The sequence below is a fragment of the Cygnus olor genome, chromosome 4 (assembly GCF_009769625.2).
Source record: "Cygnus olor isolate bCygOlo1 chromosome 4, bCygOlo1.pri.v2, whole genome shotgun sequence".
In the NCBI taxonomy this organism is placed as follows: Eukaryota; Metazoa; Chordata; class Aves; order Anseriformes; family Anatidae; genus Cygnus; species Cygnus olor.
The window spans coordinates 65,326,532-65,344,212 of record NC_049172.1 but is presented as its reverse complement, the minus strand read 5'-3'; the positions used below and the strand labels follow the sequence as shown (position 1 = coordinate 65,344,212).

At 38.3% G+C, this 17,681-nt stretch overlaps 1 protein-coding gene across 7 annotated transcripts in view; it reads left to right on the top strand.

Moving 5' to 3' along the window:
- The window catches only part of PPP2R2C (protein phosphatase 2 regulatory subunit Bgamma), a 187,688-nt gene that overhangs the window by 58,129 nt on the left and 111,878 nt on the right, over positions 1-17,681 (top strand). Inside the window, exon 2 of one of the 7 annotated variants that reach the window (XM_040556163.1) lies at positions 15,976-16,067. The exons of the other annotated variants lie outside the window; for them this stretch is intronic. Coding sequence (XP_040412097.1) covers positions 16,001-16,067 — 67 coding nt within the window. The 5' untranslated portion in view covers positions 15,976-16,000. The remainder of the gene's footprint in view (positions 1-15,975; positions 16,068-17,681) is intronic. 7 annotated transcript variants of the gene reach the window in all.

Here is a 17,681-nt window from a genome sequence, read left to right as displayed (position 1 = left end):
AATGTCCATGAACCCAAATTTATCTGGAGAAATGCTTCTCTGGTGGCAAAGGCACTCTGCAGGTTGTATGCAGACGTGTCTAACATACCAATTCACCCCTGCCTTTTCATGGATCGTCCCTATTTTGAGAAGAATTAAAAAGTTGCTTGTCCTCTCTGTTTCTGGAGAGAGCCAGGTTCCTGCCTTGGTCTATGCCTCCAAGTTCCAGCAAAGCTGGTGAAGATGCACAGGTGCAGTGGGGCAGAAGCTGACCTTCAGTATCTAGTCATTTATGTGGTCAAATGGTGCAGATTGGTTCCATATGGCTTAACTTCTATTATAAAGTTAATCATGTTAATGGTGTATTAACCCCCTCAAATGTGATATTTGAAAAATAATGAGAATTACCAGTGCAGTGTAAAACATATTGAAACATAACCATGTAAAACGTTTATTATAGAGAGTTTTTTGGTAATGATTTTAAAAGAAAAATCCTCTGTGGATAATGAAAACAGATTTAGGGGTCTTTTTTCCACTTAACCAGAGAAGTTAGTATCTCTGCTCTTCATTAATCAAAGTTAAGGGAAATTATCCATTCTCATATGCTAAGAAGACATTTATTTATGAACGTGCCTTTCATAAACATCTCAAATGCAATTTGAATAAGAGCTGACTACTTGAGAATATTGGATGAATGTAGAGAACAGGTACTGCTCTACTGGCTCAGGCTCCCCATCGGTCTAGTCGGTTCACTTATTTCTGAGAAGAGCTGGGAACAGGCTTATGGAGAAAACTGCAAGGGGTAACTCCTCCTGCCTTAACCTCCAGCAATTCAAGATTTATATTGCAAATATTGATAGGTTTTATAATCTTTTTATAAAAACTCATTTAGAAAGTTTTACAACAACCGTAGAAATAATCACTCATTCTTATTCCAGTCAGTTGCGTTACTCATTTTTTTCCCCAAGTCAGATATGAACAGGGGTAAACTTGTTAAAGCCCCTTGGTAAACAGAACATAATTACGTCTTTTTGTGCAGGATTCAGTTCTTCTTTTATTTGGAACACAACTCAGGTGAACGTTTTGGGTAGCCTTGAAGATTTGGATTAATAACGTTTATTCCATCCACGTGGCATGCTGACTTTGTAATCTTTATTCGTGCAGTTTACCTGGGACAAGCAAAGGAGGCAGAGCTGGTGCACCGTCCCATGCTGAAGCCTGAACCATTTGCTCACCTGCTCTAGCCTGCAGCTGGATGTGTGCTTCAGCATGTAGGAAACCCAACTCGGTGCTTTCCAAAGTCTGGGACATTAAGGCTGCATCCAGTATGAGCAAAATGGGGGCAACAGTTTGTTCAGGCAAGCCATCCTCAACCTGCATTTAGCTGCTTAATCTGCCAAATCTGCAGGGGTAGGATTAGGACGGTTTGCACTCTAGACTGGGAGTTTGGAGTTTCTTAATCTGTTTCTGGGAGGAAGGGGGCTGCTAGAGCCTCCTAGGAGAGCACTTCACGCCTCTGTGCTGCAGGCCACGCATACAAGGCACGGAGTTAACTCGCTCTGGAGCTGCATTTAATGTCAGGCCTCCAAATGACAATTATTCACTGGTGTCGCATGTACCTTGTAAAACGTTACCAGATGTGACTAAACGGGGTGGCAGATCTTTCCCCTTGCAAAGCCATAAATCTCTAATGTGCTGGTTTTGGTGGGTTTCCCTCAGGGATCGATGGCCACTTTAGCTCTCTGCACACATACATAGCCAATAGATTGTCTCCCACTCAATAAATAAAAACGATATATAATTGCTGTGTAAAGTTAGAGGTCCTGGAGAAGTGAAGGAGCTGTATTAACAAAAGAAAAGCATCTGGACTACTGGCTATGTGCTGAGCAAGCTAGGCGCTGAGCCGCCTCCACAGCAGTGAACAGAGAGGTGCAGAAGAGGCTGCGGGCACCAGCCAAGGGTGTTCATCAGCTGCTCAGATTCAGGTGCCAACAGGTGTCTGATGGCACAAAAGGTGGTTGTTTTCAACAATTTAGGCTACATGCAGTTTATTCATAAGCACTTGTGCTATATAAAGAAATATAGATTAGAACCATATTAGAAATAGAAATGTTTACAGTATATTTAACCATGTAGATACTATATATAATATATTTAACTACACAGAAACCTTGGAAACTGAAGTTCAGGAGGTCAACAGTACTCTGTATGTAAAAGATGAAATGCAGCATAACGTGGATTTATGCAAGACCTCTCCTCTATCTGTGCCGGATTTCTTTCTAATTGAATCTGACAATTCAAAAGCATTGAATAATGTAAAACTAAACAACACAGTGCAGGTAGAGTAAGTGTCATCATTCACTGCAGGAACAGTTTATTTAGCATATGCATCGTTACGGAGAGAAAACTACCTTGCTATATATTTTGTTTTCTACACAGACCGCAGACATTTCAACATTGTACCATATATTTAAACAGTGAGTTTAGAGAATAATAGATGTGGTTCTTACATCAGTTTAAAATGTGAAACATGATACACTAACACTGAATATTTTATAATAGTAAAAGAACTGAGTATCTTTTATTACAGCCATAAAAAGGTAATCAATCATTACTGCTTACGTTGTGTTGATTCTTGGATCTTTGAGACTTCTTTATTATTACAGTTTATTTCTCTAATATTTGTACAGTTTATAAGGTGGATACCTTACTAAGACTTTGAATAGAGGAATATATGTTAAGAGAAGACAAGGTTGATCTTGGCTAAAAAACTGGCTAATCTCAGTGTAGTTGTTTTGACTGGGGAACGGATGGTAGAGTAGGTAATTATCTCAGAGAATTAGGGGAAGTTAGTATGGGAATTTTTGTTTTTAAACAAGAAAGGATTTTAAATGTACTTCTAGCCATACTAAGGCACTTTCCTGATCAACCATTTCTGTAGTCCCCAGGCTGAACAAGCCTTTAGCAATGAATGTGGCCTATATTATTGATTCCTGGCAAAAGTTCCCCAATTTGTTACCGATAGGAATACAAGAAACCCTGGCAAAGCAGCATTATATGTGGTAAGAGAGTTCATTTTCTCAGGATTTTTCCTGTTGATGAACTATTGGACCTCTTAATTTTGTTTCTTAAATGCAAGTGAGAACAGACTGTATTTGGCTTGTGCAAATGCAGGTAATAAAAATATACATCAAGAGACTATTTCTAATAAATCCTTCAGCACAACATGTCACATAGTTCAGTAGCTTTTGTGAATTTTTAATATGATGGGATTTGCAATCTGTATCATTAAGTATAGCAGTGCTTTGCATTTCGTACTTATTTATTTATAAAATAATGATGGAAACATCTATGTGTAATACAGTGGCATTTGTGTGTGTTTTAATTAAGAGCACAGTACAGAAGTAAGAAAAGGACTGAGAATTGTTTTATTGTCCTGTAGTTCTAGTTCAGCTCAAGTTTGAATAGAACATAATTAATTGTCACCTTAATTCTTCCAGCGTGTAGTGGTTTTGTTGTTTATGTGTCCCAGGCATTGCAAGTAGTTGGTGATTGTGCAAAATAAGACCATTTATACAAGGCTGAGGTTAATGCTGCCTGCCGTTGTATTGGTTGCAGTAAAGACAGCCATACTATCTTCTGTCTGTCGGGCCAGTTTCTAGTCAAAAATGAAGATCATCAGAGTTCAGTTTTATTTCTTTAAAGAAAAAAAGAAAGGAAGAAAGAAAAAAGAAAAGAAATTGTTCATCTCCTTTTTCTTCTTAGTAGATTCATATTCTTTATCCATAATCTAAGATGTTAAAGGTTTATTTCTAACAGAGTAAAAATAGTTCTCAAACAGTGAGCCGGTCTGCAAATTTTAATAATTTAATTCTAAACTTTTATCCAGTCAGTAAAACCTCATGTTCTATTAACCTCGGAAGGTTTCCATTTATGGTAGAAGTTGGCACAAGGTCTTTAATAAAGCCTTTCCAGGGCTCTCATAGTTAGAGCTGTAAATCAGGCTACTTATGTCTTTATTTCATAAATAATTTCTGATATATGTTTATTTCTCTATTTCGATATAATAAAAAATTCAACTAATAAAAATAATTAGGAAATAAAATTCAACAAAAAGGCCCAGCAGAGTGACCAGTGCAGAGCATAACAGGCTGCCAAAGTAGCACACAAGACTCTTGTCACGCTACATGTTAACTTTGGCACTGCTCCATTAGACATTTTCCATTTCTGCACGCAGGTATAGTAACCAGTACTAGAGGAAGTTAGCTGTGGATCCAGCATTCATCTTAGGAATGGAACATCTAGGTCAAGTATATCCTCTTTAATCAGCAGTGCATCTCAAAGCAGAATTCTCAGGTATGTAGTGTTTTTGAAATAGGTAGCTGTGAATTATTATGGATCTTAAAGAAATTCCTGGGGCATCTGATGCTAAGAACAAAGAGGTAGTCATTTGGATGGTGGTGCTCTCCGCTGTGCAGAGGCATGTATTGCAGGCTAAAATCAGCACCCTGTCCCCAAGCACCTGATGAAATACAACTTCATTACTCTGCCAGATGGCCTTTCTTTTCAAGTAAACAAACTTGGAATTTGGCCTGTAGTTTAGCATTAGGCATTTGTAATTTCTGATAATTAACTGACAAATATGTGACTGCTAGAGATAAGGATAGTGTGTAGTGCTTGACCTGCAGATCTTGATTACACACACTTCTTTTTTCTAGATTGTTGTATTGTTGTTTGGGAAAGACATGGTTAAATATGATTTATTTGGTTGTTTATTTATCCTATTTAACTGGTCTTCAGGAAAGTGTGATTGTGGTAGGACCCTCATAAGGTATAAATCTGCTCCACAGTTCTGGGTAGCCAATACCCAAGAATACCCAGCATTATGAAGCATGATTTTGTACGTGTGGTGTGCACTCGTATGTGTGTTATATTCAGAAGTCCTGTGGATGACTGCTAGTACATGCTGTCTTGTGTGTCTTTATTCCTGCCAGCTGCTATGCTTGACATGGGAAACCAGAAGCATTAGTATGATTGCTTACAAGATTCAGCACTGTGAGATGGGACAGTAAAAGCTTATATGTAGGGCACTGCGTGTCTTTCACTTCCCATGTGGTTTACAGGCTATTTCGGTCTATGTACATCAGTGTTTGCTAAACGGAAGTGAGACTTGCTTTGTTTGGAACGAAGCTTTCTTTATACAGTGGGTATAAGAAGCAGTGTCCTTGCATTTCTGCTCTTCCCCTGTGGTAATGATGACCTACAGATTCTCTGAAAAAGTGGATTACTTGAACACGGATTTTACTTTTCAGGATTAGGTATGCACTTAATAGTTGTGCATGTCTGTGCTTCCCCTTGCATTTCAGAAAATGGGTCATGTGCAGTAGAGACATTTTGTGACGTGTTGTGAATGTTATAAAGTTGTTAGGTGAAAAATAGATAATAATAAGTTGCACCTCTAAGCAACAATGATATTGCAAATCGACCAATTGTATTACACTTTTTAAAATTGACTAGCTGCAAGGATTTACACTACACGCAGGTGAAGGTTTTTCTTAAATTTTGAAGTGTCTTGCAGAAATGAAAGCAGAATATGATTTATCCAGAGTATAAACAATTGGTTAGTTGTTGCATTATCTTCCCCAGATTTTTGGTTAGGTTGAAATAATGAGCATGTTTCTTTTACCTTTTCACACTTTCAGATAAATTTCAAGGTGCTTTACACTTGTGGTTTGGTTTGAAACTGCTTGTGGATGCAGTTTTTGGAGGCAAATTGTTTGTTCTCCAGGGAAAGCTGTAGTACATGCCGCTCACCTTTCTTACTCTGCCTTGGAAACTGCTGATACAGCCTCCCCTGTGGCCAGGGGAGTGTCAGGAGACAGGAGTGAAAGAGGCACTGGTTAGCCCACCAACCTGAGTCCAGCAACTTCAGAAAACCACAGAATGGCTGAGATGATCTGGAGGTGACCCTGTCCAATTCCTGCTCAAGCAGGACCACCTGCAGCAGGTTACCCAGGACCACATCCAGGTGGCTTTTGAAGGTGTCTAGAGAGGGAGGTTCCACAACCTCTCTGGTTGTGCCAGCAAACTTGGCCAGTTTTTAAATTTCTCCCTTGCTAGAGAGAAGGAAACACAATGCCTGTCTTCTGGGAGCAAAGGTTGCTGTGACCAGTGCTGACTTGTGCAGGGACAAGGTTGCTGTCTGGCATCATCCTATCATTGCTCTGTGTTCACTGTTAAGTGTGCATCCGAAGCATCGGTGTTTCAGACAGTGTTGTAAGGACTGAAAAGGTGTAAACTGGTGATGCTTACTGTAATAATTCATCAAAACCACCTTTTTATAAGGCTTTTGTAATATTTGTGAACAGTAGAAGGAAAGGGGGAAATATGAGCTACAAGTATATTGGAAAAATGGTGGTTTTCCTGGATGTACCTGGGTAATGGTAGTAGTCATGTTAAATCTGATAGCGGGAAGCTGTAATGCTTCTGCTCTATTAATAAATACTAACAAAGATGATTGCCAACATGGAGCTTGTTTGCACAGGGATTCATTTCTGATTGTTAAGTGTAAGTATATTTAGACAGAAAACGATTTTTATTCCTGAAAGCCAAGGAGTTGGTGTAAATTGGAGGAATTAGTGATTCAGACCCCACAGAGCAAACATCAGCCTGGTTATTACAGGTGGGACTTGATAGATGTAGTTATATCGAGGTTAGAACAGGAAGCTCTTCCTTTGTTTCACATTTTAATGACCAAATTCAATCTGTACGGTTGGCATATTATTGTTAGCAATTGAATTTACGTAGTTTTCTTTAAAAAAAAAAAAATAAACAGTTTGGCCAAGATTCCTTTCCTGAAATGTTGCAAATATTTCCAAGCTCTTTGTGTTCCTCTTGCTAAGTCATCTCTGCTCCAGAAATCTCTATTCATAAATTTGTTTGTGCATGAGTGTATACATTTGTGGATCTTCATTGTTCAAGACAGTAATGCATCCAATAACTTCAAACACTTTTGAAGTATTAAGACTAAATAGAAAAAGTTATCTGAATTTTCCAAGGTTTAAAGTGTAAATTTCTATGTTAAAAATGCTCTTAGCTTGAGAGCTAACTCTGACAAATTTAACTGTCTTTTAAATCTGATTTTTTTCTAGAGTATTCATCTTTTGGCCATTTCTAAACTGTTTCATTCTGCAGCTTGACAGATTTAAAATAACTTAAGAGAAAATACTAATTTTGTAGTTTTGCATTCTTTGAAAGATCTACATCTTATGTTAATGGGGTCAGTATTTGAATTACCAACTTGGTAACAAAGGATGTCTGAAACATATGCTCTACCACAATAATCACATCCAAATAATTGAATTTGAAGGATGAGTAAAGGAACCTACTGTGGTATGTTTTCAAAACTGGGCAATGGAAGTATTCGTTTTCTTTGCCTTTTGCGGTTTTGCGATGCAGTCTAGAAATTGTGACTCCAAAATTTGAGTTGTTATTGTGTAAGTGAATCCCCATAGGAACTGCAAGAGAAGATGTGCCAGATAAACACTGGTAACACGTGCATATGAAATGTATAAAAGTTAGATAGGTAAGATTTGACTCCATGTGACAAAATGAGATCCCTAAACATTTTGGCAAGGACCTGCTGTCATGGGTGGAACCTGGCACTGTGGAGCACATTTCCAGCACTCCTGAGCACTGTTGTTTCCAATAAAAATAGTAGCTCCACCAGCTGCCTTGTCCTTCTTGGGCCAGGCATTTGGGGAAGTCTTGTTTTTTAGCCTATAAGTGGTGGTTCTTATGAATTTGTATAGTCTTTCTTTTTTTTTTTTTTTTTCCTTTGTTCTGTAGTCACTGAGAAACCTTCTGCTGGAGTACAGGAAGATTTTCTCTAAGTGTTTCCATTTTATTTTTCAAAAGCAGTTTTTACTGATGGGAGGATGCTCAGAGTTTATTGACAGTGCTATTGTAGCATATAGGGCAGAAACAGAGAGCAGGCAAAGCGCCTATTCATCCTAATAGCTTTTAAAAGCAATAATCCAACAGTTCCCTGAAGCTTTTATCCAATTCAGAATTCCCAGAGCACCTCATTTCAGCTCTGGGGCTACACAGATCATACCCACGGATGGTCCATTTCTTCTTTTGAAGCTAGCCACTTAAAAAAACTATCCACTTTTGATGTTTTGTTTTAGTAAAATGACTGCTTGTTCAGGGCCCAGCTCTGTGGTTACGCGACGACTCTCACTGAAGACCTGCTCTGGCCTCCCCTGCTGTCTGTGGCCTTTGTATGAAAGGTGAGGGGAAAAAAATGATTTTGAAAGTTTTATGAGCTTGGTTCAGAGAGGAGAGGCATTCTGCATTGCAGACAAACCAAACGCAGAATAAAGACTAAAAGAGAAATGCTTTGGCCGTGCGGTGAATACCTGGATGGGCATGCAGGCCCTGGCTGGGCTCCCTTCGCTGTTCCTCTCCCCTCCTGCAGCGTCACTGAGGTGCCAAATACGCCAGCCTCGGGGTGCACCCAGAGCTGCTGCTCCTGGCCCCTTGACAGCATTGGAAACATGACAATCACATTTTGTTTACCCTTAATACTTGTTCTAGGACCGAGCCTTTAATAATGTTACAAATACCCATTGATGAGCTCAGCGCTACCATGGTTGGCCTGTTAGAAGTAACCAAGCCTACCAGAGTCTTCAGCTGCTTTAAAGCTGTCCAGCTCTCTCTGTGCCCCATGCCATCTTTCCAATTTTCTTTCTTCTGTCACTTGTTTCTAGTTGAGGTGAATATCTTCCTACCTCTGATTTTGGAAAGTTTCAGTTTACCATCACAACTACTCATGCCTGTATCATATATTTACCACAATAAATGTGATGTAATAAACGAGGTCTAGTTTCTCTGTATTTAATGTTTTAACTCACAGGTAGCTGGAGTTTTCCTGAACCTCAATCTCAGCTCCAGTAACATATGACACTTGAAGAGGAGGAAGAACGGCATGCTGATCAATTCTTGGAGTTCAAAATTAGGGCAGAATCTAAAATGCGTCTCTTTGACTAGATGTCTCACGTGGTCAAGACTGTGGAAATTACACAAGACAGTATGGACATTTTGGGACTAAATATTTCAGAAGAATAACTTAATTTTTCCCCTGGTTCATGCAGACTTCTGCCCAAAAAACAGATACTTTCTTAAACTTAATGGTCTGCCTTGAAGTAGCCTTTCATATGTTTCTGGTATGTGTCTTCATGCTGCTAAAGTTCCTTTGATCTATTTTTGGCCAGTATCCAGACCATCTTTTAATTCCTTTTGTGAAATTTCTGTATCAGCTTTAATTCCTGCCAGAAGGTAACTGTTCTATCTCTGTTCCAGCAGGGCCCCAAAGCTTTAAATTCTCAACATGTCTCTTCCTGGAAATAATACTCCCTGCTCAGACTCTAGGAGAAGTCAGGAATATGTAGATCCTGGCAATGCTGGGGAAAAAAAATAAGCAGACAGAAATACAGGCATTCCTTCCTTGACTACAGTTGTTCTCTTTCCATTTGCCACTTTTTTGATTGTAGTGATGCTTGCCTTCTATCTGCAGTACTTGCTAGGCTTCAAGCTACAGAACTCTTAATTAAAAAGAAAAAAAAAGAAAAAAAAAAAGAAATTAGAACAGTAGCTCATTTGGCACTCTGTTTGCTATTCTTTCTGCTCTCTGTATTTACATCCATTGAATTGTGTGAGAGCAAGACCCTGGATTGCACCCCTGTGCCATTCTTCCATTCTTTTTTGTCATTAAATGGCACAGAAATGACTCAATCATCTTGGCCTTGGAGGAGTTCATTAGTCTGTATGTGAACCGCAGGTGCAAGGGAGGCTCTCTGAAATTTTAAGAGCCTCTCCTCCTTCACCATTCTGCTGAAAAGATATTTTTGACTTTGGAAGGTCTGGTGGGCTCCCTGGGTGAAGTCCCAGCTAAGTAGGGTAGTTACAACGTGCTTGTCTGAGCAGCGGGGTCAGGATTTTACCCTGATATCGTGAGGGAAAGGCTAGTGGTGGGTCCTTTTTTAAGTTTATCAAAAGAAGACATAGAATTGGAAGTGACTGGAAGTAATGAAAATTGCTTGAAGAATTTTATTTTTATTAAATTGTATTTTTTTCTACTCTGATAGTCTTTGTTTGTTTGTTTTTTAATGGAAACACTATATTCATTTTTGTTAGGAAACAGATCTGTGTTTCCTTCAAGCAACAACAATTTCTTCTTTAAAATCCTGACAGGTTGTTACAGCCTTTATGTACTTGTGACTTGGTATCCAATGAGTCTATTTAGAACCTGCCATTGGGTGACACTAGATCACGGTGCATAGCTGTACTGTATGTACACATTGTAAGTCCATAAAAATGTCTGTATATAGAAGTACATAGTTTTGTCTTTTGAGAGTCCTTGTTTTAATCTCTACATCTATTTTTTTTAATTACTTTGAACACTTATGTACTTTTGTTTTCAGTACCACATTATATGTGTAGTGGATGTATAGTGTATAACACTTGATGATGCAACAGTATTTTTTTAGAGATTTTATCTGACTCAGTGTGAGAACAGTTAAACTAATTGCTTGTGAAAAAGCATTATATATATATAAATTAATTTAATGTACTATTAAAATTATCCTGTTCCATACTGTGACCTTAATACTGTCTCTGCAAGTTTCTTTGGAGCTTAGTGTACACAAATTTTTAATAACCTGAACCCATTTCCTTTTCTTTGACATTTTTTCCTTTTCCTTGTGTATGATCTATCCCTTCTGCTTATTGTTTTCAGTTATATATTCTCACAGATTTGCTTGAAGCAAAGCTACTGTCCAGATTTTCTCTTTGAGATAATGTTGCTTCAGGCTACTTTTTAACTTTCTGAAATGCAAAGTAATTGTAGTTCAGATTTTAATTGTATGTCTTTTTCTTCTTTTCAAGTATATACTGCCTGGACACATCATCAGTTTGTTATTTAAAGGGCTGATAAATGTGTCTAAGTTGTACTAATTTATGTGGCAATAAAATTCAAATTAATGCTAACCAGAATATCTTAATAGGTGAGGAGCACAAAAGGTATAATTAAATCTCTGAAAAAAATTACAGGATATTTCATGAATGTCAGTAACATAGTTTCAGCCCTTAAATAAATGTCTTCATTACAGATGTTTTTCAGGGTTATCTGTATCAGAAGTTTAAGAAACGTACATGTCTTACTAAAATAGTAGTTCTTCCCCTTGATCTGCTGCTTATTCTGGTACTTTTGGGTTTGTGCAGATTTATTAGGTTCATACTGTCCCCCTGTTATGCTTTTACGGTTTCCAAAAAAAACCTGTTATGGTAGTAGCAAAATGACACTTTTTGCGTGTGCAGAACAAGTGGGCAAATCCTCAACCTGGAGCATCCCTGTAGGTGATGATCCCTGGTAGGAGCATTCCAGAGAGCTTTTGTTGGTTGAGGCAATAATCTCAAAAATGAACCCAGTGTCAAGGAATAGGTGATGGCTGAAAAATTATAACAGATGCATTGTTGGGGAAAAATAAAAATAAAAAAAATCACGTGCCAGATGTAGGATTAGTCACTTCAATTAATCAATTTAACAAGCGGTGGTTACCTTTAGCATAACCTGGTTCAGTCACTTGTGGCAGTGCGTCAGGTCTTGTGGTCAAATCCAGCGAGCTGTAGGGAAGAAATAAGTCACCTGTTCTAGCTCGGGGTCTCTGAAGCACATTTTTTGGTGCAAACGTCATGTCTTTGTGCATTTTGGGGGTTGTTAGTGACGCAGAGTGGGGCATGGTCATCCAGCCCTTTGGAACAGCCATTTGTTTGCTTAGCTGTCTTTCTATAGATTCTCACTGTGCTGTGGTTACTCAGAACTTGTTAGTTTCCCTTTAAAATCTCAGACAAGCAAGGAGCAGAGGCTTAGCAAAGGAATCTTGTAAAAATTACCTATTTTTCCACAGAACACCAGGGAGTTTAATGTCTTGAAAACATGAGTAGGGAGTGATCTGTGGCCACTCTTCTTCTGCTGGCTACATTCCAGCTTGTGGCTTGCCGATGTGAGCCTGCCATTGCCATATTCCACCTAGCATGCAGGATGACCCCAGGGCCTTTCCAGCTGGGTTTCTGCACTGCTGGTCGCTCTCCAGCCTATCCTGACGTTTGGAGCTCTTCTGACCCCAGTGTAGAATTTTGCACTTCCCCTTGCTGAACCTCGTCAGATTTCTCAGGGTCCATCTAGATTCCTCACGGGTGCCATTTTTTTTTTTTTTCAGCTGTAGAGCCATTTCTTGTTTTCCCTTGGTTTGTAACTGAGAGGTGAAGCAGGGAGTTTGTATTGCTAGTTATATCACAACATATGTTCATAGATTGGCAATGTCTTGCAGACTGAAGTGCACAGAGAATATACGCTAAGTTTGGATGGCACCAAAGCGAATTTTCTGTATGTTTTTTCATGAATCACTATAAGGTTTTGGCTACCTCCAGCTGACAACATTATTTGAAATATACCAAAGAGCCATAGACATGTTTGCTTCATGGAAGACTTGTCGGTTTTTTTCTTAGTCAGAAAGATGACATTTTTATTTAATACCTCGAGTAGCAACAGGGGGAATTGCATTTGGTGTGCGGTGCACTTCAAGTAAATCAATATTCTTTTCAGATTTTATAGAAAAAAAACTTCATAGGTTCTTAGCAAAGTCATAGCATATATGATATTGAAACTGTCATTACTTCTTTTTCTGCAGAGATTGTCCATTAAAGCTCAGGTACCAGCAACCTCAGTTTTGGATGCTGGAACTTAAGGATGGGCTCCCTACCAGTGATGACTACTAATCTGATTCAGCTGTAGGTACAAACTGTCAGGCTCATTTTCCTTCAGCTGCCTTGTTGGCTTGTGAGACTTAAGTGGGACTACAATTTGCAGCAGTCCTGTCCTTTCACATTGTGCAGGAAACAAAAGAGGAAATGTTCAAGCACCTTCTGAATGTTGTCACTAGGTAAGGACTGGAGGTGAGGAATCCACTGTTGCAGCCATAGATGCATAAATTTGTTCATCTAAAGATCTGCACAAAGGACCTCGCATCATTTCTTTTTTTCCAGTAATGAAGATTGAAAGGTAGGTTTTCTTCAGTTCTCAAATGAAGAAAAAAAAAAAAGATAGAAAAAACTGTGATTTCCATAGGTCCCACAGGAAAATCTCTGGTAGATCTGAGCACGACGTCCAGGAGCTATATTACAGTCCTTATTCACACAATAGATTCTACCCAATATTCCAACCAGAAGTAGAGAGAAAATTCCAGCTTGGGTAGGGTAGCAGGATGTGAGTTCATCCTAAAAATAACACGTGATTTCTGTCATGAAAGAGCTTTCAGTTTTAATTGGACTAATCCCTGGAACGTGCATCAGTCTTCAGTGGAGAAATTGCTTTCTTTTTCATTCCATGAACTACTTCCCCAGACACTTAAAATTGTCATACATTTAAGAATTATCCCATATGATTAAACAGCCTCTTGAAGTGCTTGAGATACAGAGGTCGACATTGACTGCAGGGCAGATTTAAGAACAATAGTTAAATTGTGGGGAGAAAATCCAGAGGATGTAAGCAAAGGAATGGCTCTTTGAAGCATTTAACATACAAGGTGCTTGTTCTTGATTGCTTAAGGATCATTTTTGAAGCAAATGTAGGTTACCTTCAAATTATGAAATAACATTGCATTTGAGGTAGGATAAAGGCAGTAAAGGCTTTGGGGAAGGATGGATTATTAGAAATTATCCCCAAACATTTCAGAGTGTGTGAGTTCTTTTCTCTGTCTGGAGAGAAAATCATTGGTGATATCCATGCATTGTTACTGGAATATGTAGATTATCCATGTATCATGGTCTTTTTTGGGCAGCTTTTTGGTGACTCTGAGAGAGGCTTAGGTCATGTGTGAAATCTAAGGTCATCAGTGTTCCCCACTGATGTTCTTTCTTTTGGATTCCCTTCGTATTTTTCACATGAAGAAAAGGAACAAGTTTACAAAAATTCCTGTTAGAAGAATTGCTGTCTCATTTGTCCAGGGAACAAAACTATAATTTTACTCAAAGTACCTTTTCCCCATTTCTGATATTTTAACTAGTATAGGCAGAGCTGTGCTTGCCTAAATGTTTACCATTGTGGGCAATTCTTTGTGATCATAGTAATCGTATCTAGTTACAACATTTTACCACCTGTGTTAGAAGTTCGGAAATATTGAGAATATATTTCAGTGATATGTATTTTGGTATACCTAAGTTTTAATAACAGCCTTGGCCAACACTGCCCATGAAGTACCAACCTGGAAGGTGAATGGAACACCCACCTGTAGTGCTCAGGACACAATCATTGTCCTGTGGTTTTGAGCCAATTTACTATGTCTAACCTTAACACTTAAACATTGGGTATATAAAATATGGCACTAACAATTGTTATTATTTTTCTTGGAGATACCTCATCCTGACCAGATTCTGCTTATAATCATAGTCCATGGGCAGTCATAGTCAAAGGCAGCAGATAGTCAGAGATGAGCTGTTTTGTTGCTTGTTATGTTGGAAATTGGGAGCTTCATGAAGAAAAAACAGTATAGAGTTTTACCAAATAAAGACATGAAAACGAGGAAAACATTCTGTTTGGTGTCTTTGTTCAGGAAGTGAGCAATATATAAATTTGTTTTGCGCAAATAAAAAATAAAAAATCCTATTTATCTCTACGTTCACCCTTTAGCATACACCTAGTGGAAAGATTGAATTTAAGTAATTGACACAATAAACGTTGATACATTTTTTTTTTTCTAGCAAAGCTTCTCTGTCATATTTTTATAATCATTTTCTTGGCTTGCTTCCCATGCTTTTCAGCAGCTCTGAAGCATATATAAAGTGCACATTTATGGGCTTTGTCTTGTCTTTCAATTCACTTACAAGATCAACATTGCTGTTGACCGAAGTTAAGCAAATGCAATGAAGGCTGATAAGTTTCTAATTAATTATGGGAAATTGTGCCTGCCTGTGAGCATCAGTATGTATTGCACAATCCTACTAGAAAAAAAATGGTTGGTCTTAAGCTTCCATGCCTCTGTGTCTAAGCTTGACAGCATTTTCTCCAACAAAAAACATCGTGGTACTACTGAAAGATACGCAGAGATCACTTTTGGAAGCAAACATACTTGTTTTAGTAAGGCTTCAGAGAATTGTTTTTGAAATTGTAAAACATTGAATTCATCGCCACACTCAAAAGAATGATTTATTCATATACTTTGGATAGTTTTTTTTTGTTGTTTCTTTTTCTCTCTAATGGATTGCAGTTTGTTAGATACAAATCATTTGTATGTGTCTGGTGGCTGAAAAGTGCTGTCCAAGCTGGAAACCATGAAGATAGTGAAAGGTTTTCTCTCTCTCTTTCTTTTTTTCTTTCTATAAAAGCTGTATTATTTAGGGCTGATTCTTGTGTTAACCCTATTTGGATTAATGTGGAATTAAATAAAATGCATCTATGGAATGAATGGAACATGAAAAGGAAAAGAACTGCTTCTCTCTTATGGTTATGGTCTCTGTAAAGGAAACGTGAAGAGCAGACTAAGAAACTTGCCATTTTGAAAGGGAGGGAGAGGGGAGAGAGTTACTGATGGCACATACTTGTTCAAGTCTGGGTTGTGAGATTAATTTGAACATGATTTCCTTATTTATTTTATTTTATTTAGGCTTTGTATTTAGTAAAGTTGATTCTTAATGGTCACATCCCAGCTTGCTGTATAGGTAACTGGCAACATCAACTCATGAACCAAAGAATCCAGCTTGCAGTCCAAGCAGACAAATGGAGCTCCACAGAAGATGTGAAAGTAACCCAAATGCTTCAGTAGGAAATGGGGGTTCTTCACTACACCCCAAAATGTATTAGTTTCTCTTTTTCTTCACTTGTAATGTGGAAGGTGCTGGCTGACAGCCCTGGAAATTAAGTCCTCTATTTCTCCACAGGAGAGGTATAGCAAGGGCAGCAGCAATGCAAGCTTCCCCACACTGTCCTGCCAATGTTCCTCAACCCAGTTCTGAAGAGGTCACTTCTGGAGGTGAGTGGGTGGATGAGTCTCTGTCCACGCAGTTATTGCTGCCAGGCAGTGGTTCTTGCAGGACAGGCTGTTGGACGGAGACTGCCCCCGTGTCTTGAATGATCCACCAGTCTTTAACAGATAATCACTTCATGTATGGTAAAACAACGTGGGCTGGATTCATTGAGGTTGCATTATTCTGCTTGACTGCTGTCACATTTTGGTATTTCTTTGTGGTTGGATGGCACCCTTATATTTTTTTCTTTTTGCACTGTTTTGTTTTCAGAGATTTTGTCAATGCTTTATGTACACGTCTATGAAGTAGCATGCGAATAACTGAATGCAGTCTGGTTGTAAATGTGATGCAGAAGAGCGGTTACTGATGGCAGCCTTGTATGCAAGAGGGGCGCTAGAGCACTAGACCAGGAGGCATGCTTTGAAATGCACCAGAAATCGATAAGAAAGTGAATGTTGGTTTCCAGTATCTAAATGAACTATTAGGTTTCTGTTGTAAAGCCATATCTTAACATTTTCTCTTTTCATGATTACTGTGTAATTTAAATATTAGCACCGATTAAGCTGGTAAACTAACGCTCTTTTTCAGATTATTTTGCAACTAATGAAATCTGTCTATCTAAAGTTAGACATGCAATGTCCTACGCTATATGAAAGTATTGGGTATGTGTTGCGGTTGCAGTGTAGTTGTCATCCAGACAGAAGATATGTGATAGATAATGAGAGAAATAATATGACTGATAGGAGTTTTCAGAATAAAAATAATGGGTGCTTATATGCGTGACGAATGAATTTTCATGTACGTTCCTGGATTTATTTAAGTGCTGCATACTTCAGACACTGTATTACACTGTATTGTTCTGTTTTCAGTCAAATTTAAATCTCTTAAATATACAAATGTAATACAGAAAATGGAAACAAAAGCTTAGCAAGGCTGTTAGGCTATGGTGAATCACTTTTGCAGCTTCAGATGCTTTGTGAAGGATTTGTAACAACTTCATTATCTTTTGTAGTTGAAGCCTGAAGGTCTGTTTAACTCTGCTTGTACGGCTGTTCGTAAACAGGTAGGATAACAGGAGAGCATACTACAATTCAAATTTAGCATTAATACTGTTTCCACAAGATAGAAGTTAAGAAGTTAATTCATAAGAAGTTAATTTTCCTACCTAGCTAGGTTTCAGAGTATTATTAATTCCATGTACAGCTAAAGCAATTTCTGACTTTTTTTTTTGTCATGGTGGCAAGTGATACAGGATTTGGTTCATAATCAAAATCAGTAGTAGCGTCCTGTTGCAAAATAATTTATGACTGATCCATAAATTCAGTTTAAGTGAAAAAAGAGTTTCAGGATCCTTGTCATGACAATCAGTGGCATTAGGTAGTATAATATTAGGCATATTTGCTAATAAGTCAGCTTATTTAGTGTTTTTATGGTGCTAATAAATCACTGTGGAATTTATTATTCAGCTCTTTCAAATGCAGTGCAGATTGCAGTCTTCTCACTGTCACTGCCAAAGCCCTAGTGAAGGCAGACTGGCCTCCCACTCTCCTCTGTAGACTAAGTCCAGACCTACCACTAGGCCACACAGACCTTTGAAGATAACTATACAACCTATTACC